The sequence below is a fragment of the Engraulis encrasicolus genome, chromosome 2 (genome assembly GCF_034702125.1).
Source record: "Engraulis encrasicolus isolate BLACKSEA-1 chromosome 2, IST_EnEncr_1.0, whole genome shotgun sequence".
NCBI classification, from domain to species: domain Eukaryota; kingdom Metazoa; phylum Chordata; class Actinopteri; order Clupeiformes; family Engraulidae; genus Engraulis; species Engraulis encrasicolus.
In genome coordinates this window covers 52,110,088-52,119,736 of record NC_085858.1, presented here as the reverse complement: position 1 = coordinate 52,119,736, position 9,649 = coordinate 52,110,088, and the positions used below count along the sequence as shown (strand labels likewise).

Below are 9,649 nucleotides of genomic sequence, written 5' to 3'. Positions count from 1 at the left end.
ATGTAGAGTAGGCTACAGTAATGACAGTCTCCTCCCCACAAACCATATAGAGTAGGCTACAGACATGACAGTCTCCTCTCCACACGCTGTGCTTTAGGGATTAGCATACAGTAGTGAGCAGTATTATAGGCAGCTGACGAGGGAGGCCACAGTATACTGAACACACATTACTGTATGTGCCATGCATGCTACATGCACACAAGAAGAAGGGGTCAAAAGTAGGATGAGTGGCATAGTGCTCTGAAGGTGTGTCATCCATTGTCACTGTTGCCTCAATATGGATATAGGCTAATGATATCCTTGCATTTAGTTAATCCAGGCAGTCATTCACACAGACTGTGGGAAATGTCTTGAACTTCATAATGTTCATAATGCTTACTTGAGTTCATTGATTTACATGATTCAAATGAGACACACTGTTGGAAACATTTCAGTAACACATCTGTGATTGTGCTCCTATAAAGGGTTAGCGAATATCACTGCAGGAGTCAGTAGTGTAGTGTAGTGTAGTGTGTGTGTGTGTGTGTGTGTGTGTGTGTGTGTGTGTGTGTGCGTGTGTGTGTGTGTAAAAGGTACCCTGTGTAAATGTTGTTTTGGACAACAGCACACTCACTTGTGACCAAAATTTCCCTTTTTCACGATGACGTCAAACATGTCCGGCTTTAAAGTGAAACAGCTGGTATAAACAAGATACAGTTTCAGGCAGAAAGCCATACAAAACAGTAGTCTGCAAGTGTATGTCTATGCCACCGGATGCAACTTACAACTGCTTCGAATGCATTGAATCAAAAGTGTTTGACGCCATGTGAAGAAAGGGCTATTAGAGCTGACATTTTAAGGGGGGAAATGAGTTAAGTTCTATTGTGGATTTGGTGATTAGCGGATGGGAAGCTTGAGGGCGGCGTCGACATCCTCCTCTGGCTGCAGGACGTGCCACTGTGCAATAGGGCGCCTGGGATTGGCCAGCATGTCCGACCAATGACGGAGGCCCACACCGGTGGCGCCGTAGCCGATCCAGCACTTCCCGATGGCGTCGTTGCTGCCCAGCTTGTCGTAGTCGTACACGGTGACGAGCAACTGAATTTTCTACACGGTTTGAAGAAATAACATGCGGTCACTGAATGCAAAATGGATAACCAAATCCACTTGGTCTGAAAAATCATATTCAGATATCAGTTAACCCATTTTAGCCTAAGCCCTTTTTGGGAAAGGGTGCCCCGTGCCCATAAATCCTAAATATATAAGTTGCATTTAAAATCTAGGACCCTCATTTTGCATTAGAATGTGTTCATTCAGCCCTAACTCACATTTTTAATAAAAAGCCCTCAAATCTCAACAGCCTGAATGCAGCGAATATGTGTCTCCCGGCTAAAATGGGTTATTGTAAATGTACAAACTTACTTGACTCTGACAATGGCTTGATGGATTGATGTTGATGCACTTATGATTAACTTTTATAAAGTGTTTAAGAACAATCCAACAATTTCACTTTAGTTATCTCAAAATATTGGTTGGCTATTGTTTACATGTGAGTGTCTCATGCTCCTTTACCCACTAACTAAATTGCATACAATACTTGGCTTGACATGAAAAGGTTGATTGTCTCAGTAACATTATTTGGGCAAATAAGACACTACTGACGAAACCCATTTACTGACCCGAACGTCATATTTCTTCCGTTACCTAAACAACATGGTGGCCGTTTAGTGCGTGCAGTGTCCGGGTACTTTCAGTGCACTGCAACATAAAGCCCAAAGTGCACAGGTGCGCCACTTGAGACACGCTGTTTGTATACTATTTTGTATTATCTGGAGTGTACCTGTATCTGGGCAAATGGGATCTCAAAGCTGAAGCTCTCGTTGAAGTAGGGGTTTAAGGTCTTCTCCTTCACCGTTGTCTTCTTCTTCTTCAGACGCTTGCCATTGTGCTGCAACACCAGTTTGACAAATGGATCTATGGAGAAGAAGAAGAAGAAGAAGAAGAAGAAGAAGAAGAAGAAGAAGAAGAAGAAGAAGAAGAAGAAGAAGAAGTAATATGTTAGAATATAGTGATTTGACATATTCCCAAGAAGAAGACACTGAGATACAATATTAAGTAACAGAGAGAACAGAAGTCACTGGGATGCTAAGCATGACCATTGACCTTGACCTTTGACCCTGAACGTTAAAAAAAACACCCGGATAAATAAACAAAAAAACAGGTGCAGTAGTATGACAGTCAGAGCACATCAAAAGTGTAAGACACTCTGTCCATTCCACTTGTAAAATAACGTAACATCAGGTTTTTGTCATACCAACCTTAAGGTAAATGAATTAACACACACAATTTGACGGCAACAGTTGACTTATCATGTCCAATCAGGTCCTTCTCTACAGTTAACATTCTTTCAGGGGTATGGCAGTCAGACTGAGGTGTGAAGTAAAATTACAACTTTTCTTTCAGTGTATCTCGCTCATTAGGTACAGCGGAAGGTAAACTACTGTATCATCTACGAATGTTATGACATTAAAGGTAGTAAGAGGCCCTCTACCTCTACTCTGCCTACCTCTGCAGACAGTCCACCCACCCCTCTCAAATCGACTGTGTCCACTATCTGGGAGGATGCAGACCATTGCAGGCTTTCCACCACATGTGTGCTGGCTGCTGAATGCTGATAGAGACTGCAACTGAGGAGGGAGGGCCTCCTACCTGATAAACCACCAAGGTCCATCTGCTTCAGGTTCTTGGCTTCCATCACGCAGATGGTCAGTTTTCCGGACGTAGGCACATAGCGCAGGGAAATACAGATGTCACCCAGCTTCTCCTCCTGTTACACAAGGACATACAAGGCTGAGTTTATTGTTCTACAGTTAATCCTTATCTTTCAAAGATCTTTCACAGTTAATCCACAAACATGGCACCTCTTAATTCACAGGGTCATGCATATTGTTTAGAGCAAACACACACAAGTCACACAGTTCTCTGCAGTGTCACTAATTGTTTTTTTGTTGTTGTTTTTTTTACATATTTTTTAGGGGCTTTTATGCCTTTATATGATAGGATAGTCTGAAATTTGTGACACAAAGCGAGTGGGACAGAGATACGGGGTGGGATCGGGAAATGACCCCAGTCGGACTCGAAACGGGGTACCCGTTGGCATGCAAGGCCAAATGTGGGGGGCCAGTGTCACTAATTGATTTGTTCTCTGAGATTCAAATCATTACAGATTCAAGATTTAAGGCCCAACCAGCAGGTTTGAAGATTTCTCAATTGTTTCTCATGACTTTCTCGTCCCCTACTGGTGGGGAAATTCCACCAAAAAATATGTCTAACATGACTCAGGTGGTAGAGGAGCTGTTCAACAACCACAAGGTTGCAGGTTCGAGCCCCACTCTGCCTGACCACATCAATGTGAGAGGGGGTTAGATCATTTAGTGGCATGTGGCATGTGCCAGTGACATGCGGAAGTCCCGCAGTGGCATGTCCATTGATTTTACATTAACCACAGACCTATACTAATTATTATTAATAAGTGTAATCATATTTATTAATAATAAGTATTATTTTTAATTATTTATGTATTCTAGGTCTGTAATTAGGCCTACAACACTTAACGGGCATATTCAAGCGCCGTCACGGTTGGCATGTCACGTTGGTTACTATGGTTACAGTGGCTACTACGATGTCAAACTGTGCCTAACCCTAAACTTATTCCTAAACCTAACCTGTCAGTGAAAAAATGTGTGTAAACCAACCAAACTGTGCCTAAACCAAAACTCATCCCTAAACCTAACCTGTCAGTGGAAAAATGTGTTTTATAATTGCATGCCAGTAATGCCACTTCCGCATGTCCATGTCGAACTGTGCCTAAACCAAACTCATTCCTAAACCTAACCTGTAAGTGAAAAATGTGCGTACACCAACCTATAAACATGTCGAACTGTGCCTAAACCAAAACTCATTCCTAAACCTAACCTGTTGGTGGAAAAATGTGTTTTATAATAGCATGCCACTGATGCCACTTCCGCATGTCACTGACACATGCCACATGCCACTGAATGATCTAACTCCTACTGATAAATGTGTCTTTGAGAAAGATACTTCTAACCCCAAATTGCTCCTGGTGGCAGGGTGATGCACTGTGTGGCAACCATCGCCACTGGTGTGTGAAGGGCTGAATGTGAGGCATCCAATGTAAAGTGCTTTGAGTGCTCAAACGAGTGAAAAAGTGCTATATAGATGCTGTCCATTTACCATTTTACTCTACTTTAATGACAAAACCCCTCATATTCTGTATAAGAAGAGATGCTGTAACATGCATTAGGCCTTCATGGCTTCAGAGTTACGGTACAACATACCTCCTCCTTCTCCCCTCCGTCCAGGTCCTTCCACTCGTGGATGGGCTGACCCAGGTCAATGCTGTTCATGGGGATCTTGATGTCGCCGATGAGGTCGTGCTTGCCAAAGCGGTCAAAGTCAAAGACCTGCAGCACCAGGGTCTGGGGAGCCAGGTCGTTGAAGGGGATCTGTCAGGGGGAGCAGAATGAGTTCAAACCCTTCTCCGGAGAGAAAACGCATCAGAAAAAAATAGAGCAGCAGACATCTGGGATAGGTAAAAGTATTAACAGAAGTAGATTAAGAACATGACTAGGGATAGGACAGCCAGAGAGTGGGAGTCTGAAAATAGCAGGATGGTTCACAGGCAAAATGAACAAAGACATGAAAGCGAGGGGAAAAAAACATTGAAGAGGGAAACAACACACACCTTAAATTTGAAGGTCTCATTGAAGACAGGGCACAGGTTCTTGCGCTGGACTTTGGTCTCAAACTTCTTCTTCTTGTCGGGCAGCATGTAGACCTTGACGTATGGGTCGGAGGTGCCCCCTATGTCCATGGCAGGCAGGCTCTCAGCCTGAAGGATGCCTACAACCAGCTGTCCAGAGAGGAAGGAGAGCAGAGGCCAGTCAGACATATACGTACAGCAGGGGTTCCCAAACTTTGCCATGGCAAGGCCCCCCATACACTGGTAGATTCCAGCCAAGGCCCCCTTGGACCGTGCCACACTATTTTTTTCTGTGCACCCGGGTTCACAACTCTATGAAATTGATGCATTCCTAAACCCATTCAAGTACTGCAGAAAGCATAATACATAAACATTGTAAAGAAGAAAATGATTCCACTGGGATTATTAAGCTTATTTTTGGTTTATTTTGGTTACTTAAGTTATATAATTCATTCAATTATTCATTTAATTTTCCTTTATTCTTCCTGCCAACCTGCCACGCCCCCCCTTGGCATCCCCTCGCGGCCCCCCCAGGGGTTCCCAGACCCCACTTTGAAAGCCACTGAGGGCCACCAACCTGTAGGGACTCACTAGAACGACGCCCTTTCGTGACTTCACGTGGTAATCAAACATTTCAAACAAGCGATTTAAGGTTAGGGTTAGGTTTAGGGTTAAGGTTAGGGTTAGGGTTAAGGTTAGGGTTAGGTTTAGGGTTAGGTTTAGGGTTAAGGTTAGGGTTAGGATTAGGTTTAGGGTCGTATGACGTAAGCGGTAAGTCACGAAAGGGCGTCGTTCTAGTGAGTCCCCAACCTGTAGGGCTGTTGACAACCATTGACCCAGGGCCCAGAACAAAATAGCCTGAAATGGCCCCCTTCTGAATACATACAGTGTCATGGGGTTCCGATTCTGGACCCCTCTTTCTCTGAGCCAGGAACAGCTGACCCTATTTCCCCACACTGCTGACAGGCGTGAGGGGCCACCTACAGCACTCAGATGCATCGTTATTGCCGATAGTCTCAGTCTCGAGCTAACCATTTTACGTAATATTCTCCAAAATCACTACAACAACACAGCAAATCCGTTCAAACTCGTGTTCTCACAAAACTCAACACAAAAAAAACCCATATATCATTCTTGAATATGACTAACAATCAACTGAATTTGAATAAAATATGTCTTTGAAATATCATAGAAGAAAACATCGTTTTTTCACATGCAAGCAAACCTTTCACGGGTGCATTCAGGCACAACTCCACACACTCCACACTCGCCGTCATACCTCATTGTCATTGAAGTTGTAGTCCAGAGAGTACTCCAGCTTGCCAAAGAACTCTTGCTCCTTCCCTTCTCCTTCTTCTTTCTTCTCTTCCTGAAAAGCAGATTTTCATACAATGGTTATCAATACAGATACTGTCTATGAGCAGACATGTTTCACTCTTTCCACCTTTTATCTGTTGGGTCTTACTTGGTTTTATCTATTATTTTAATCTTGCGTAGCCCATTTAAGCCAGGCTGTTGAGATATGAGGTGTTTTTTAAATGAAAAATGTGGATATGTTAGAGCTGAATGAACACATTCTAATGCAAGATCCTAGCTTTGAAATGCAACGTATTGTGTTTTCATGTGCTTCGGAGGCTGAGATATTTAGGTTTTTATAAGCTGATGGCAGCTTTTCCCCTTATACGTAGCAGGCGTTTTTTGCAGGTGCCTTAGGCGTAAAATGGGCCAATGTCCTTACCTCTCCCTCTCCTTCGTCCTTCTTCACCCTCCTCCGTCCGCCTCCCTTCCTCTCGCGCACCTTCTTCCCTTTCTTCTTGCTGCCGCCCATGCACTTCTTATAGATGCAGAAGGCAAAGGTGCCCACCAGAGCCAAGCACACCACCACTATGGCCCCGATGGCATACATGGGCACTGAGGGAGATGGAGGGGGAGATAAAAACAGAATATCAGATAGACAAAGAGAGACGAGGATAGAGAGAGAGAGGGATAGAAAGGTTGAAAGACAGAAGCACCGTTTAACACGTCAGTAGAAGCCAGCAGCGCAAGGGGACAGTTACGGAGCAGAAGTTTCCTTTGCTTTGAAGTAGCTTGAACACCAACAGCCGTAGATATGTTCAGCAAATGGTCAAGTCCGACCACTTTTCCATGCAAATGACCAATGGCCAACCCAATGTGTTGCTCTCAAGAGAGCTGAGGAGCAAATGGGCAAATGAGCGAATGTTATTTGGATTCATTTTTGTTTTTTTGGCAATACTAATATAACGTCACATGAATCATTAAACTGGTGGTGTGAAAGCTCTGGAAGCCACAGGTTAAAGCTTTGGAAGCTGTAAACTACATTAAACTACTTAACTACTGTTAAGAGAAAACTACATTCTTTGCTTTGACTTGAATTTTACTAGAAATATGTAAGACTTGCTGAGAGCGTGGGTGAGTATTCAGATGGACAGTTGGACTGGGTGGGTTTGTTGCATGACAGACATGAAGGATCTACTTACTGCCCAGTTTATGGTCTGAGATGACGGTGATGACGGTGACGGAGATGATGGTGGTTAGTTGAGATGGAATGGGAGAGAAACAAAATGGTCCACAGAGTCAAACTCGATATGCATACAATGAGGAATCTAACATGGCCAACAATTTAGACTGACTGCAAGATTTTAGCCAAGAGATGAATGATTCTGAATCCTGTGGTTAGTTGTTCTTGAAGGGGTCTGTAAGCACTGTCAATGGAGACATTTCACTCGCCTTGTCCTTTTTATACAGTATTTATACCTTATAGAGAGTGCATCTTCTTATGGCACGTCATGTGTGTGTGTGTGTGTGTGTGTGTGTGTGTGTGTGTGTGTGTGTGTGTGTGTGTGTGTGTGTGTGTGTGTGTGTGTGTGTGTGTGTGTGTGTGTGTGTGTGTGTGTGTGTGTGTGTGTGTGTGTGTGTGTGTGTGTGTGTGCAAGAGGGGAGATGCAGAGTATGAAGACAATAGAGATTTCAGTTGTATGGGGGGGGGGTGTTACTTAGGGGTGGTGAAGGTTGTGGGTCATACTCACTGGGCAGGTGTCCGAGCTCGTTGAAGAACTTGTTCTTCATGTTGAGGAAGTTGTGATTGGAGTGGTGGAGGGGGGGAGGGGGGGGGGGAGGGGGAGGAGCTTCCTCTTCCTCCCGCTCGGCCGCACGCCGCACCCGCAGCCCGGGCACGCTGACCAACCGCATGCTGCCAGCTTGGATGGGGCGCAAAAACACAAAAGCATTCATTTCACTTCACTGGCACATCATTCAGTTAACTCAAAGAAGTCAAATAATTCAATTCAATAACGGACAATGTTAGGCCAGTAATTGCAACGACCCTCTCTGTCTGTCTGTTTGTCTGTTTGTTTAGGATTGCCTGTGGGTTGCGCCAAACACACTTTACGTGCATCTTGCATTGGGGCCAGGTTGCCTCATATGATTACCCTTGTTCAATATAAATTTTAGAGGGGGTTTAGCCGTATTTGGGACAGAGCAGTGAGGAGTTGGACAGGATTTGAGAAGGAGAGAGTAGGGGCAGATTTGGGATGTGACTCAGGTCGGGTCCATGCGGGCAACTGCTTGTGCATTCAGTTCAAGCCACATTGTGTAATTCACATCGAAGGGACAAGACCTGCAGCTGTTGTCTATCCATGTTGCACAGTAGCAAGTTGCCAGCTTATGGGGGCAAAAAAAAATCACTTCAATTCACTTTTAGTAATTCACATCCACGAAAGGCACGAGACCTGCAGCAGCTGTAGTCTAGCCATGTTCCAAATTCTATATGGGCGGACCAATGGCACGTTGCCAGCTGATAGGGGCCCAACCCCCAATAAAGCATTTCAATTCACTGTCAAATCAGCTCATGTCACTTTCAATAATTCACATAAGCATAAGTATGCCCTTTATTATCCCACAGTGGGGAAATCCATGTCCATGAAACTCAAACATTTGATCTGTCTCCCCAATTTGTCTATCCACATTCTAAAATGTTATCCATGTTTTTAAATGTCCACAAAATAAAGCTTCTATCTCTCATTAGAAAAGGCCTGATGATGCACATTGCTGTCTTACCCAACAGCAGGCTGGATGAACAATCCTCCTACAGTTTCTCTGTGATCTTTGTCGCAAAAATAGCTTAGACACCCACACAAACACGAACACACATCATTTTCAAATGTCATGTGACCTGGGTATGCCACATATTTGCCGGCATGTTAAAAGTTGGCACAAGCATACTATAGGCTATAGTTAGTAGACCGTAGACGCATGTTACGTTAGGGCCTGTTTTTAGAACTTGTCAGCTTAGACGAATTAAAAGAACCACAAACACACACACACAGACACACCCCCACCCACAGTAGGAAGAAGGCGCTGGCAAGCAACAGTGTGGTCCCTGCCGGCATATAATAGGATTAATTGGTAAAGGTAATCCAGGCCTGAAGGAAGGCAAGTAAGGCACAGTGAGGTGTCCTGGTTCTGATTCCTGGCAGAGTGTGTCCCCTTCCCCAGACAAGTGCATCTGTCAGCAGCAGACCACCAACACCTCTCCTGACTCCCTCCAACCCACAATGATTAACTCTGTATTCAATATTAATATCTGAGTGTTTCAGTTTATTAATATTTTCAACTAATCTTAGACCCTTTTTTGTATTGTGCCCTGATGTCCAAAAATGCACAATTCTTTAAAGGTGCACTGTGTAGGATGTGGCCAGAATGGGTACTGCAATTCTGCTCATTGAAACTGTGCTGCATGTTGCCAAATTTGATCTTTTCATGAATATTTAGTAAATAATAAACCAATATTTACTAGCTTAACCAGTGTACAGTAAGTATTTCAGCTAAAAATGCATATTTCTGGAAATTCAAAATGGCAGACCATGA

The 9,649-nt window shown here is 43.9% G+C and overlaps 1 protein-coding gene across 1 annotated transcript; it reads right to left on the bottom strand.

Moving 5' to 3' along the window:
- Positions 1-619: 619 nt before the first annotated feature.
- Positions 620-7,972, bottom strand: syt5a (synaptotagmin Va). Its single transcript, XM_063190838.1, has 9 exons — positions 7,810-7,972; positions 7,261-7,275; positions 6,501-6,673; positions 6,042-6,131; positions 4,745-4,912; positions 4,338-4,505; positions 2,689-2,806; positions 1,820-1,953; positions 620-1,086 (listed from the first exon to the last, which is right to left on the bottom strand). Exons 1-9 carry the CDS (start codon positions 7,970-7,972, stop codon positions 877-879), a joined length of 1,239 nt encoding a protein of 412 aa, XP_063046908.1. The 3' UTR covers positions 620-876.
- Between the last annotated feature and the right edge of the window lie 1,677 nt (positions 7,973-9,649).

What these genes read in the sequence shown, in the direction of transcription:
- syt5a (XM_063190838.1), bottom strand. Translation starts at nt 7,972, where the DNA reads ATGCGGTTGGTCAGCGTGCCCGGGCTGCGGGTGCGGCGTGCGGCCGAG. An exon ending in AGGACGAAGGAGAGGGAGAG is followed by an intron (nt 6,132 to 6,500) that starts GTAAGGACATTG and finishes TCTGCTTTTCAG; the next exon opens with GAAGAGAAGAAAGAAGAAGG. An exon ending in TCCCATTTGCCCAGATACAG is followed by an intron (nt 1,087 to 1,819) that starts GTACACTCCAGA and finishes CAAACCGTGTAG; the next exon opens with AAAATTCAGTTGCTCGTCAC.